Raw genomic sequence first — 13908 nt, 5'->3', positions numbered from 1 at the left:
CCCCCTGTGACCATTGGTCGAGATGCGGTTGGGGGGCGTGGCTACCCAGCCCCGCCCACCCGCCGCCGCGCTATGAAAGCCGGGCGGGCGCGGTGGGGGGGAGGAACAACCGTGACCGGAGCCGGGGCCGCCCGGGGACCCCTCCCCGCCCGGGCTGGGGTCGCCCAGCCCCGCGCTGCCATGCTGCTGGCCGGCTCGCCGTGCCGCCCCGCGGGGCTGGAGGAGCTCCGGGGCTGCGGGGTCCGGCGGGGCGCTGAGGTAAGGGCTGGCTCGGGGCTCCCCCCCCCCCTCCCGGGGTGGGATGGGGGTGATGTTCACCCAGGGGTCCCTCGGGGAGGGGCTGGCGGTGTCCCCCCCCCCCCACCTGGGGCCGGCTGCAGGTGGGGAGGAGCGGGGCCGGGCTGTAAAATAACCCTCCCGCCATCTGCAGCGAGCCCGAGGACGAGGGTGCTGGGTGGGGGGCGGCGGGGTGGGGTGCTGGGAGCCCACCTGGGGCTCCTGGGGGTGGGTGGTCCTGTCCTGGCAGGGGACCGCTGTGGGGAGATCGTGGGGTCTGCTGAACTCTCTGGGAGCTGGGCAGAAACCCTGTGCTCAGGCACGGGCTGGGAGGTGAGGGGAAACTGAGGCAGGGGCTGGCGGTGGGCTGTGGCCCCTGGGGAGTGCTGTGGAGCTGCTGGGGTGCTCTGGGGTCACCAGACAGTCATTCATGTCGTGCTGCCGTTCCCGGGCTGAGTGTGGGGTCTCTGTGGTGTCCCAGGAGCCTGGGAAACCTCAGGCATCGCCCGGGGCTTTTGCGTTTGGGCTCCTGTGTGCACGACCCGAGTCCCGAGGTGTCTGTGGAGCCTGGTGGGATCTCCCCGCGGAGTTCCTCTGCCGTTACTCCTGACCTGAGCGGGGAGCTGGAAACCCCGGGACAGCGGGTGGGAGAGACCCCAGCCAGCAGCGCTGCCCAGAGTCCCCTCCGGCGCTTGTCCCGGCCAGAGCTGAAGCCTGAAATGGGTGTTTTGGAGCAGGGAAGGGATGGGGGTGGTGGTGGGGATGCTGGGGACACAGTCGGTGTCTCCACAGCCGCCCCCGACACGTGGGCTGGGACCGTCACCCCACGGCCACGGCCCCTCGGCTCCGTTCCCACGTGCTGTGCCAGCTCGGCTCTTCTCCCTGAAACCTCTCCGGGTGCTGGGATGGAGCCGGCTGGGGGTTGGGGCTCCTTGCCGGGTCTGGGGGTGCAGCAGGGCAGCTGCTGCCCAGGTGGTGGCTGCGCTCCCCGAGTCTCCTCTTGCGTCAGCGGGGCCGAGCCCGGCGCTGCCCTCGCCCCCCGCCCGGCCCGGGGGCAGCGCGGTGCCCGGCGCAGGGTGAGGAGGGGCCGAGCTGCGCTGCCAGGTGGCTGCAGGGGTGTTTGTTTAACCTCCCCTTATCGGGAATCATTTTCCAACACCTGACTAAGCACTGGCACCGCTGCGGGGAGGAGGCGGGGGGGGCCCCTCACTGCTTCGGGGGACACACATACCCCCCTTCCCTGCTTGTCTGTCCAGACCCCCCCCTCTTGCCCTGTGCTGGCTGCACTGGGAGCCGGTTGCGTGGCTGGTGTGGGTCAGGGCATTGCCCCCGTGCCTCAGTTTCCCTATCGGCAGAAGCAGGAGGAGCCAGCCGCCCGGTGTGGTGAGGGTTAACGGCGGCGCCCCTGAGGATTGCTTAATGCAGCAAAACATAACGAGCTTCTGGTAGGGATGATTAAAATGCACCTTCAAAGGTCACCCTGAGCTGTCACCGGGAGGCGGTGGGAGGGCTGGGCGCCGGCTCCCTGCTGCTCCCGGGGCTGGCACTCCGGCGCCCCCGGATTTACCTGCTGGGGTGTCTCCATCTCCTCCCCGGGAGCCTTTTGGAGCCCCAAAAGCTCTTTCCCCCAACCTGTGAGTCAGTGGGGAGCCAGCTCAGCACCCGGAGCAGCGGTGGCACCATCCTGCTCCCGCTGTCACCCCTCTGGCTTCCCTGGTGACTCAGGGCAGGAGCATCCCTGGTGCTCGGAGCATCCGGAGCCTCTGGCCCAAGGCCCTGGCATTCTGTGACCTGGTGGCATGTTGTGACCTGCTGCCTGGCACACGGGGAGCGTGTGGCCACACCGGCAGCTGCTGCGTGGGCACCTCGTGCCATCCCACACCCCTTCCCAATGTGGCACTGGGTGCCAGGCTGCACCCGCCGCCTGGGACGGGGTGGGAGGCACAAGGCACCTGCTGTTGTCAGGGCTGAGCCTGGCTCCAGCTCAGGGGGGTGTCACTCCCAGTTGAAGTGGGCAGCAGCCCAGGGGCTCGTCCCCTCACAGGGCACCCTGACAAACACCCCTGGGAGAAGGGACCCCCCACCCCATCAGTGTGGCTGGGGAAGGGGACGTGCTGCATCCCCATCTGTGTGTGGCTGGGCACCTCTTCCTGCTGCAGGAGGCTGGGGCATGGTGCTGGGTGTGATGCTGAGTGCTGGGGGGAGCGGGTTTGGGGGCAGGGCTGCCCTTGAGCCCCCCAGGTTGGGAGGTGTGTGCTGGTTGTGCTGTGGGTCTCAGCCCTGTGCATCCCCCTGCCACGACTCTCCCTGCACTCAGAGCAAAGCGGGGCCCAGGGACAGGGTGCAGCCCCCCCTGTGCCACCCCGGCTCCTGCTGGCAGAGGGACCCCAGGGGTGGGAAGAGGAGGTGGGTGATTCCCTGGAGGGGGGGGACCCTCAGCACCCTCCACCCCACCCCCCCTGGGCAGCAGGGCCACTGCCAGCACCTGTATCCGGAGCGTGGGCTGAGGAAGTCGCACTGTGGGTGTTTGGGTGAGCGCCCTTTCTGCCCCCTGTATCGGGGGGGGGGCTCTGCACCCCTCGCCCTCCCCTCCTTCCCAGGGGTGGGAGCACCTGGGCCCCTTTTCCTCCCAGCCCCAAACCAGATCCTGGGGTTTCTGTTGGTGTTTTGGGGGGGGGTCATGGTAGCTCTTGGGGCTGGGGGCTGTGTGGTGTGTTCCCCCCCCCCCCCACTCCCCTGCGCTGGCACCTCTGGGTGCTGCTGTGGTGCTGGCAGGAAACTCGTCATGCTGGTGGGATGCTGCGGTGTGAGAGTGGGGTGGGGGGTGCTGCATCCCTGTGTCCCAGCTCTGGGGCTGCCCCACGCACACCCAGCCCCCCCCTGCAGCCGGGGTGGGTGCGGGGGGTGTCCCAGTCCTGCCGTGCCCGGGTGGGTGCTGGTGTTGGCACATCCCCCCTCGCTCCTTGGTCGGGATTTTAACGGGGAAAACGATCCGGTGGGAGGAAACCCACCGTGGGGGTGCTCGTTGTTCCGTAGGGGGGGGGGGGGTGTGTGTGATGGAGCTGGGGGGCATCAGACAGGGGCTGAGCCCCGTGCCCAGAGCAGGACCCAGCCCGGGCCGGGCGGCTGGTTTGGGGTGCAGCTGGGGTAACGGGGTGGGGTGGGGAGGGGGAACCACCCGGAAAGGCTGGAGCTGTTTATCCGGAGGGTTTTCGGGAATCCCGGAGTCACCGTGGTGCTGGGCCCTGGGAAGGAGCCCCGGGGCTCCCCGGGATCCCCCCCCTGCTGTCCCAGGGACTCCCCGGGATCCCCCCCCCTGCTGTCCCAGGGACTCCCCGGGATCCCCCCCCTGCTGTCCCAGGGACTTCCCGATGTCCCCAGGACTGTTTTCCCTGGGAGGCGGTTAACTGGGGGGGTGTCCCCTCCCCTGTCTCGCGTCAGCGCGGGTCGGTGTCCCGGTGTGTCACCTCCCGGGGTGCGGAGCAACACCCCGGCCCGATTTCATCAGGCGCTGCCGGCCTGACGCAACGGTGATGGGCGCGTGTGCCCGGCCCGGGACTCCCGGGGGCTCCCGGCTCACGCCGCCGTCCTTCTCTCCTAGGACAGAGGGGCCAAGGTCCCCCCGCAGCTGGGGAGGGGTCCCAGCGCCTTCATCCCCCTGGGAGAGGTAAGAGCGGTGGGGGTGGTCGTGGGGGGGTGGGCGCGTCCCTCTCTGCCAGGGGTGGGGGCTGTTCAGGGTGGGTTCTCCCCCTCCTTTTCCCCTTCATTCCTAGTGCCCGGGGAGGGCTGGGATGGGAGGGGGTCACCCGGGGGGCAACACTGTGACACTTGAGGGGGGGGTGGCTCATTTTGGAGGATGGGGGGGGGGAGTAGGTGTGTTGCTTCATCCTGATGTTTTCCTGCCCCGTGTCCCTGCCCGTGCCTCAGTTTCCCCATTCATCTTTCCCCTGTTCTGAGAAGGCAGCCTCAGCCCTGCCCTGCCCCCCCCCCTTCTCCCGTCCCCTCCAGCCCCCCCCCAACTGCCCTGACGTCCCCGGGGCTCCCCATGCCCCCTCAGCCCTATCTCAGCACCCGGCGTCGGCGTCCCAGATGGTTCCTCCTTCGGGGGAGATAAGGCCGGGGTTTCATCACCGCGCTGGGGTGGAGAGAGGGGGGGCGGGGGGGGACACACACACGGGACACACAAACCCCGTCTCCTCCCCTGCCAGTGCCCAAATAAACAACCCGACCCGCGGCTGAGCCGGCCGGGCTGTGCAGGGTCTGGCATGGAGACCCCCGGACCCCCCCTGCCCCCCGGGGCTGGGAGGGGGGAGATGGGCAGCGGGACCCCCCCGCGGTGTCCGTACCGGGCGGCGAGGAGGAGGAGGCTGGGTACCACCGGCGGGGTGAGCTCCCGGTGCCGTGGGGATGCTGCTCTGGGGCTGATGCTGATGGGGGGGGTGGGGGTCTCCCTCTAGCCCAGGGAGGCTGTGGGAAGGGAGGGGGGGATGTCTGCAGCACACAGCCCTTCCTCACCTTCCTCTCCCTCTCCCGGCAGATCCTGCAGGAGGGTGAAGAGAGCGGCCGACACCAGCTCCTCATCGAGGCCTTGGTGTCGGAGGGCAGGGTGGACAACATCACCATGGTGATGGGGCTGCACCCCCAGTACCTCAGCAGCTTCTGGAAGACCCAGTACCTCCTGCTGCGCATGGACGGGCCCCTGCCCTACCACAAGCGGCACTACATCGCCATCATGGTGAGGACCGGGGTCCCTGGGGCACCTGGGGTCCTCTGCTGGGCTCCTGCCTGGGGCAGGAAGGTGTTTGGGACCCCGCAGTCGGGGTGCCCCTTGGAGATGGGGGTCCCAGAGGTCTGGAAGCGCCTTTGGGGTGGGTCCTGTGGTGCACACCCAGGGTACCCCAGCCCCCTTCCCCTCTAGAGCACCCAGGGAGCGGCATGGATCTGGGGGGAGACACCCCTGTCTGGACTGTTCTCCCCAGGGAAACCCCTCTGAGGGGGGTGGGAGGGGGGCTGGGGGCGGTGTGGCTCCCTGTATTGGCTTCTCCAGGGGCTCGTAGCAGGGTTGGGACCCCCCTGCCCAGTGTGTGGGGGGCTGACTGGCTGACATGTCCCACAGGCAGCAGCCCGGCACCAGTGCTCCTACCTGGTGGGCTTGCACGTGGGGGAGTTCCTGCAGGTGGGGGGCAACCCAGCCTGGCTGCAGGGGCTGCACTGTGCCCCCCGCAAGCTCAGGAACCTCAGCGAGATCAACAAGCTGCTGGCACACCGGCCCTGGCTCGTCACCAAGGAGCACATCGAGGTGAGACCTGGTGCTGCCAGCACACACCACCCCCAGAACGCTCCCTGGGTCTGGGGGCTTGGCCCCAGGGGCCTCATCCTGCACACACAGCCCCCTCCTGGCTGAGGGAGGGTCCGGGCTGGAGGACAGCGTGGGGAAGGGGTCACCTGGCCCCGTGGCAAGGGGTGTCCTGCCAGCAGGGCTGGTTGATGGGTGCAGGGTGGGGGGGGGGGGGGATGGGGGTCTCTCCAACACCATGTGCCCCACAGGCCCTGCTGAAGCCAGGGGAGGACAGCTGGTCGCTGGCAGAGCTGGTGCAGGCCCTGGTGCTCCTCACCCACTACCACTCGCTCGCCTCCTTTGTCTTCGGCTGCGGCATCAACCCCGAGGAGGAGCAGGATGGGGGCCGTGGCTGCCAGCCCCCCGAGCCCCCCAGCGACAGCAGCCCCGGCCCTGAGGACAGCACGGGGGGGTGTGGGGTAAGTGGGGAGGGGGTGGCTCTGCCTTGTGCGGGTGGGAAGGGTGTGGGGGGCGCTGGAGTGTGTTATGGTCCTTCCCCTGGGAAGAGCTGATGCTTTAGGGCCAGGCAGGGGCACCCTCCTGGTTCCCAGGATGAGTCTGGGAGCAGCTGGGGGGGGACAAACCCAGGGGCAAATCCTCTTTTGGGGAGTCCTGGGGCTGCTCCAAGCACAGCAGGGCTGGGCTTGGTGTGCAGAGAGTGGCTCTGGGGGTTCCAGGTCTGCCCTGGGCTTGCAACCCCCCTAAAAAAACCTCTCCTGACCTGGGGTGCCTCTGCTCTGCCTGCCCAGGGCAGAGATGCCATGAGGGAGGTGGAGATGCTGCTGGAGAGGCTGAAGCTGCTGCAGGAAAGTCAGCTGGAGGAGGAGGGGGTCACGCAGGAGGAGATGGCATCACGCTTTGAGCTGGAGAAGACGGAGAGTTTGCTGGTGGCTCCTTCGGGTGAGGAGGAAGAGGAGGGGTGCCCTGGCTGGGGAGGGGGGTCCTGGGGGGCTGGGGGAGGGGGGAGGGAGCAGGATCAGGCCCTGGCTCTGTCTGGCTCACGCCGCTGCGGTGATGCTGTGCAGATGTCGCCGACCCCTCGCCGCAGTCCAAGGTGCTCTGCTTCGTGGAGGACCCCGAGTTCGGCTACAAGGACTTCACCCGCAGGGGCGAGCAGGCACCCCCCACCTTCCGAGCACAGGTGGGTGCTGGGGGTCCCACAGGGTGCTGGGGGGGTGGGTCCCTGCTTGTCTGGGGGCAGGGGGCTCCTTCCCAGCTCTGGGCACCCCATGGGTTATGGTCTGGGTCTGGTAGCTGGGGAGGTGAAGGTGGAGGGGGGCAGCCCCCTACCCGTATCCCCACCTCCGAAGGGACCCCACCAAGCCCCAACCCCGCTGTTCCTCCTCGGGCAGGATTACACCTGGGAGGACCACGGCTACTCGCTGATCAACCGGCTCTACCCGGACGTGGGGCAGCTCCTGGACGAGAAGTTCCAGGTGGTTTACAACCTGACGTACCACACCATGGCCATGCACTGCGGCGTGGACACCTCCATGCTGCGCAGGGCCATCTGGAACTACGTCCACTGCGTCTTCGGCATCCGGTGGGTCCCTGAGCTGCTGCCCTGGGTAGAGCCCCCTGGGGGTCCCCGAGTCCTGGGTGCTGTTGGGGGGCTCAGCTCTGGAAAGAGCCTGGGGGTGTGCCTGGGGTAACTGTTCTCTCTCTCTCTCTCTCTCCCCCCCCCCCAGGTATGATGACTACGACTATGGGGAGGTGAACCAGCTCCTGGAGCGCAGCCTGAAGATCTACATCAAGACAGTGGCTTGCTACCCTGAGAAGACCACCAAGCGGGTGTACACACAGTTCTGGAGGCACTTCAAGCACTCAGAGAAGGTGCTGCCCACTCCCTCCCTCCTTCCCACTCACTGCAGGGGCTGGTGGGGGGGGGGCTCAGCACTAATCCTGCTCTCCTTGGTAGGTGCACATCAACCTGCTCCTGCTGGAGGCTCGGATGCAGGCAGCTCTGCTCTACGCCCTGAGAGCCGTCACCCGCTACATGACCTGACCTCTGCTCCCTCCTCCTCCTCCTCCTCCTGCTGCCACAGGGCTGGGGGAGGGCTGGGGGGAGCTGGTACCCTAAAGACACTGATGGAAAATTGCTCCAGCTGGAGCTGGGGAAGGAGAAGCAGGGGGGGTGCTCCCCTTGCCCTTCATCCCAGGAGAGGGGACCCCCCGGGAAGCCGTTGGTGCTGAAAGACCCTGGATTGCCAGAGGGTAGGGGGCTTTGCCTTGGGTCTTGGCTGGGAGGAGTTGGGCTCCTGGGGGGGTGCTGCTCTGCCACCCCCTCCCCACGCCTTGGCCTCACACCCGAGGAGGGGGCTGCAGTGAGGGGAAGGGTCTGGGCAGCACCCGCTGAGCCCCCTGTATCGGGGTGCAAGTGGCTGGGGCCAAGGCTGCAGTTCCCCCCACCTTCTGTGCCCTGGGGATGTGGGGGTGTCCCCTCCCTGGCTGGGGGTCTGCCCAGCCTGAGCCCCCACCCCTGGGTGTGAAGCACCTTTGAGCCTGGGGTGTGGGCAGGGGGAGGATGGGGGGTCTCTGGCACCATTCTCCAGCCAACTCTGCAGCTTCAGCCTGGGTGGCCGAGGGGAGGGGGTGGCTGTGCTGCCCCCCTACCCACTGTGGGGGGGCTGGGTTTGGTGTGGGGGGCTGGAGCTCTTCCCAGCTGCAGCTGAGCATCTCCCTGCGGCGCGGGTCGCTGGTGGGGGGGTGCTGGGCAGGAGCCCCCCCAGCCTGGCTCTGGGTCCAGCAGCATCACCTGCTGCTCAGCCCCTCTTGGGTTTGTCTCTGGGTTGCAGCTGGTGTTAAGTTATTTCTGGGTGCATTTTGGGTGGAAACACCCTGACTTTGCTACAGAGCCTGTTGGGGAAAATAAAGTTGTTGTTTTTATTTTTTCCCCCCTTTTCTTTGTTCTTCCTCCAGACGCCTCCCCAGGGCAGCACAGCCCAGCCAGCACCTGGGGGCTGTTTCCTTTCCCCTCGCTCAGCCCCAGGGCCTGATCCTGCTTCCACAGGCTGGGATGGGGTGGGGGGCTGGGACCAGCCCTGGGTTGTCCAAGGGGCAGATGTGGGGTACCCTTCGTGTCCCCTTGAAGCCCTTCTCTCTGGCCAGGATTTGGGCTACACTTGTCCCAGGGTGGGGGTCCCAATGCCCTGATCCTGTCCCCACTGTGGAGCTGAGCTGGGTGCTGGATGTGGAGCCTGGTGCTTATCAGGGTGGGGGCAGCAGCCCTGGCAGCTGGTGATAAGTTCCCTGGGGGGGTGGGGGGGGCAGGGGAGGCCCTGTCCCAGCCCCTGTCCTGTGCACCCAGGAAGCTGTGAGGAGCCAGGTCCTGGCTCTGTGGCCATCGGGACCCTCCAGCCCAGGTGGGACCCCCAGTGCTGCCTGAGGGGCACAGGAGGCTGGATGGGGCTGGGGCAGCACGGTGACACTTTGCTGAGGCAGAGCCTCTGTGCATCACAGCTGTGGGGGGGAAGTGCTGTTGGGGCACTGGGGAAACTGAGGCAGGAGGCTGGCTCAGCCTGAACTCCTGGGGCTGGAGCTGCCATCCAGGTCCCCGGGGGAGAGGTGAGCAAATGCAGAGCAGAGAGATGAGGGGCAGGTAAGAGCTTTAACTCTGAGACACCAGAGACCCCCTGGGGTGTGGGGGGTCCTACCTGGGCTGCCCCTGGGGCTGGAAATACTCCCCAGGGAGGCTTTTCCAGCGCTGGCCCCAGCTGAGCCCCAGTGATGCTGGGTGACCTGCCCCCCACAATCTGTCACCCTGGGACCCCCAGTGAGGGGACAGCGCTGTGTGGGGACCTGGCTGTGCCTGGGGACCTCAAGTGCGAGTGGGGGGTGGTGGGGTTATTCCCAAACACCCTGGGAATGGCACCAGGAGATTCTTTTCCAGCAGGATTTTGGGGTGGGTGGGTTTCTGATGCTGGTGGTTTCCCCCCCCCCCATGTGGGGGGGGTCTGGCCACAGAGTCGGGAGGATCCCAGTGTGTGTGTGTGGGGGGGGGTGTTTGGTGTTGGTTTTTCAGAAGAAATGAGAAAATGTCAAATTCTGGGGAACCAAAACCAGGGGGAGAATGGAGGAGCCAACCCTGGGGCTGGGCTGAGGGCTGAGCCGGGCTGGGAGGGGGTTTCCTGGGGCTCCCTCGAGGCAGCCGAGGGATGCTGGGGGGATGGAAGGAATCCTCCAGCTGAAGGCACCGGTCCTGGTGGGAAAGCTGCCCCAGGGCGGGGGAGGGATGGACACTGAGCCTCTCCCAAAGCCACGGCCAAGCTCCACGCCTGCCCCTGGCACAAACAGCACCTCACGGGGTCTGTGTCCTCCCCCTCTTGTTTTTCCCAGTGATATCAAGTAACTGGGATGAGGCCGGGTCCTGGGGCACCCAGGGACCAGCAGTGCCACCCCCACCCCCCCTTAACCTGCCAATCCAGCCCAGGCTGCTGCCCAACCCCGGAGCTGGGGTGATGAATCAGCAGCTGCAGCCCCACCGGGACCAGATGGGGTTAGAACCTTCCAGCAAGTGCTGCCGTGAGTCAGAGCCTCGTGAGGGGTGGTGGGGCGGGGGGGGGGGGGGGGGGGGGGGGGCTGCAGGTCACAGTTACCTCGCTCTGTATTTATCCCAGCCCTGCAATTTGTGTGTAATTAATTCAGCAGCAGCTTCCAGGGTCTGTCCCATGGGGCAGGAGGTGTGTGAGGAGCCCCCCACCCCCTCCCCGGAGCTGGGGGTACCAGCCCCAGGGCTGCAGCCTGTCTGCACCATCGCCCTGGATCTCAAAGCAGCCCCTGGCTGTGGCAGTTACAATAATGATACTAATTGCAAGTGCTTTGTTCTCCATCAGCCTCAAAGCGCTCTGCAAATGGGGCATCACTGGGGCTGCCCTCACCATCCCTGGTACCTGAGGGTGCAGCAGCATCCTGGGCACTGAGGGTCGTTCCTTGCTGAGCTCAGCACCAGCCCATCTGCCAGAGGGATTTGGGCAGCCTGGGAAGTCCCCCACCCTGGAAATCAGCTGGGACAGGGCTCAGCCCAGGCAGGTTTGTGTGGGGCTGGGGGTGAGGGGCTGTATCCTCACCCTGAGGTGGTGGCTCGTTGCCCTGGGGCTGCGAGAGGACACGTGGACCCACTGGAGAGGGATGAATTGGGGCTGGACACAGGGCAGCTCTGAAGGGGGAGCGGGATGTGGAGGGTCAGCTCAGTGGTGGGTGGGGGTCTCTGCCCAGCACCCATCAGCACGGCTGCAGACACCCCATATCCCCACCACGGGACCACCCGTGTCCCAGCGGTGAGCGGCCACCTCGGCAGAGTCCCACTGTTGTCACCCTGGCCTGGGACAGGGCTGAGCCCAGCAGCCCCAGTGCTCCCAGTCCCTCCCAGCCCGCTCTGGCAGTTCATCCCCAGAGCTGCCCGGTGAGGGTTTCTCAGGGCAGTGGGTGGGTGGGAGGGAAGGGACCAGCCCCTGCTCGCTGCCTTAGCTCATGGGAACAGAATGTGTCCCATCTCTGGAGCCCAAAATATCCCCTGGCAGCACCTGTGCCCGGCGCCTCCTCGGGTGCCCCACACGGTGCCCGGTGCCAGCCCCTGGCTGTGCCACCAGCTCCCTGCTGAGGGCCCGACACCCTCACCGGCTGCACACGCGGCCGTGCCCAGCCCAGCACTCTGAGAGCTGCTTTTGCAGCAGTTTTACCCAGAAATGCAGCTCTGCACCCTGCCAGCGCCTGGCCTGGGCACGAGGAGGGCACCTCTGGGTGCCTGGAGCCAGAGTCCCTCCAGGGACCCCTCCCAAACCAGCTCCCTCCTTGCAGACCCAGCGGGGATGCTTCACAGGGTGGGGGTGGGTTAGGACCCAGCTCTCTGCCCCTCTGCAGCACGGAACAAGCTGTTTGCTCTGGATTTAGGAGCGGCGATTCTGCTGTCCCTGGGAAGCCGCCTCGCTGGGACAGGCTGGGATTATCCCCAGGGAGCTCCGGGCTGTAAATCCCAACCGGCTGCTGGAGCATCCCAGGCCCTGGACCGCAGCCAGGCAGCAGCCTGTGGTGATGGGCTGGAGGCAGCTGTGATTCGGGATGTGTCCCCGAGCTGCTGGCACCTCATCCCGGCTGCGGGGTGCCATCCCGCACCCCAGCCCCACGCCAGGCGGGGAGGGGGGGACGGGCGCAGAGGGGACCCCAGCAACCGAGGGGGACGGATCAGCTCCACCAGCCGCTCGTCCCTCAGCTCCCCGTTTCCTGGCCGGGCATCAGGCTTTCAGCCCGAACGACCCCCGGCCGGGCGGCGGGTCCCAGCCCCGGTTCCGGGGGGACCTTTCCGCGGCCGGGCGCGACCGGCCCGGGGCTGGCGGAGCCGGGGATGGCCGGTCCCCGCCGCCCCGCCCGCAGCTCCGGCTTTCCTGGGTCGGCAGCGCCACTCGCTGGGGACCGGCAGCAGCGCTGGGGACCGCCCGTTGCATCCCTGCTGCGATCCTGCCCTGCATCCCTGCTCTGCATCCCTGCTGCGATCCTGCCCTGCATCCCTGCTGTGATCCTGCCCTGCATCCCTGTCCTGCATCCCTGCTGCATCCCTGCTGTGATCCTGCCCTGTATCCCTGCCCTGCATCCCTGCCGCGATCCCTGCCCTGCATCCCTGCTGTGATCTCTACCCTGCATCCCTGCTGTGATCCTGCCCTGCACCCCTGCCCTGCATCCCTGCTGTGATCCCTGCCCTGCATCCCTGCTGTGATCCCTGCCCTGCATCCCTGCTGTGATCCCTACCCTGCATCCCTGCTGTGATCCTGCCCTGTATCCCTGTCCTGCATTCCTGCCTTGCATCCCTACTGTGAGCCTCCCACTGCAAACCATCCCCATTACCAACCTACCCAGTTCCTCGTTGCAAACCAGCCCCACAGCCCCACTGTCACCCCTCTGCGTGCCCCCTGCTGCCACCCCACTGCCAGCCTCCCCCCATCCCTTTTCCTTGGCAGTGCTGGTTCACAGCAGGGCAGGGCATGAGGAAACAGACAGCACAGCTGGCATCCTTCCCTCTCCCCTGCGGGATCTGGAGCATCCTGGTCCCTCGCAGACATCACCAAGGGCTGCTCGGGGTGGGAGGGTTTGGGTCTCAACACCCATCCCTCCCCCTGCTCTGCCCATGCTGCAGCCGTTGCACAGGGCAGGGAGCAGGGTCAGGGTGGCAGCTGGAACCCATCCTGCCCCTGAGCAGCGGTGCCACGTACCCCAGAGACCCTGAGCTCTGCCCCCAAGGGAAATGCCCCCCTGTTCTCCCCTCCCCACCGGGCAGGGGGCTGTGGCGCTCGCTGGGGACGTGGGGAGCGTGTCCCTCCAAGGGCTGACAGCTGCTCTCATCTGGAAAGGCCTGGAAGGGGAGGGCTGGAACACGAAGGGCTGGGCAGCACAGAGCCCTGGCTCGGCTTCCCTGCTCCCCAGGGCTGGTTGTCTCACAGCAGGCTGGGCAGCACACGGGGCTGCAGGAGCAGAGCCTGTTCCTCTCATCACCCTCCTGACGCCGCAGCGAAGCCCCTCTGACCCCCCCCAGCAGCTTTGGGGAGGAGGTTTTGTCATCCAGAGCTGGGGTTAGCAGTGGCTGCAAAGATGCTGCAGCCAGGAGCTGCTGGGGGGGGGGTTGTGTCACCTTCCCCTCACCCCTCAGAGGTTTGGTCACCCCCCCCACCCCAGGGCTCATCAAATGTGAACAGTCCTGAGCTGCTAACAGCAACCAGCCCTTGATGGGCTCGAGGATGGAGGGGATGTGGGTGAGTGGCTCTGAGAGCAGCACCCTGGGGTGGGCTCATCTCCCCCCTCCCACGAGCTGCAGAGGGACCAGGACACGAGGGTTTCCCAGTGTGATGGATCAGTTTGGCAGCATCACCAGGGGGGATGCTGCTCGTAGTGGTGCTGGGGTGTGTGTGTGTGTGTGTGTGTGTGTGTTCAGGGGGTGGCTTCTCTGGCCCATAACAATCGCTGCTCCTGGCTGAGAGGTTAGAGGAAGCTCCTGGAAGCTCTGCCTTCGCCTTGCTGGCTCCCCAGCCTGGTGTCTGCAGGGCTCAGAGCTGTCAGAGGAGGAAGGAGGCGCACGGGAGCTGATGGATGTCCCTGGCTCTTCCTGGGATGGAGGAGCTGGCGAGCATCTCACCCCAGTCCTGGCTCGGCTGGAATCAGCAGGACTCAGCCACGAGCTGATTCATCCCCCCATGTTTATGGAGAGTTTTAGGGCCGTCCCAGGCAGAGCTGCCCCTGGGCTCCGCTCCCCGGGGCGGCTGGGGGGCTGTGGGCACCCAGCTGCTCCCATCCACTGAACTGGGAACAAG

General features: G+C 66.8%; 1 protein-coding gene across 1 annotated transcript; it reads left to right on the top strand.

Moving 5' to 3' along the window:
* Nucleotides 1–116: 116 nt before the first annotated feature.
* On the top strand, nt 117–8500 carry SESN2 (sestrin 2). Its single transcript, XM_084274430.1, has 10 exons — nt 117–258; nt 3878–3943; nt 4814–5011; nt 5393–5575; nt 5824–6033; nt 6364–6514; nt 6640–6755; nt 6967–7157; nt 7303–7447; nt 7533–8500. The coding sequence occupies exons 1-10, from the start codon at nt 181–183 to the stop codon at nt 7617–7619; spliced, it is 1425 nt and encodes a 474-aa protein (XP_084130556.1). The 5' UTR covers nt 117–180; the 3' UTR covers nt 7620–8500.
* The last annotated feature ends 5408 nt before the right edge of the window (nt 8501–13908 follow it).

Source organism: Gallinula chloropus, assembly GCF_964237585.1.
Source record: "Gallinula chloropus genome assembly, chromosome: 22".
NCBI lineage: Eukaryota > Metazoa > Chordata > Aves > Gruiformes > Rallidae > Gallinula > Gallinula chloropus.
This window is presented reverse-complemented; position numbering and strand designations above follow the sequence as displayed.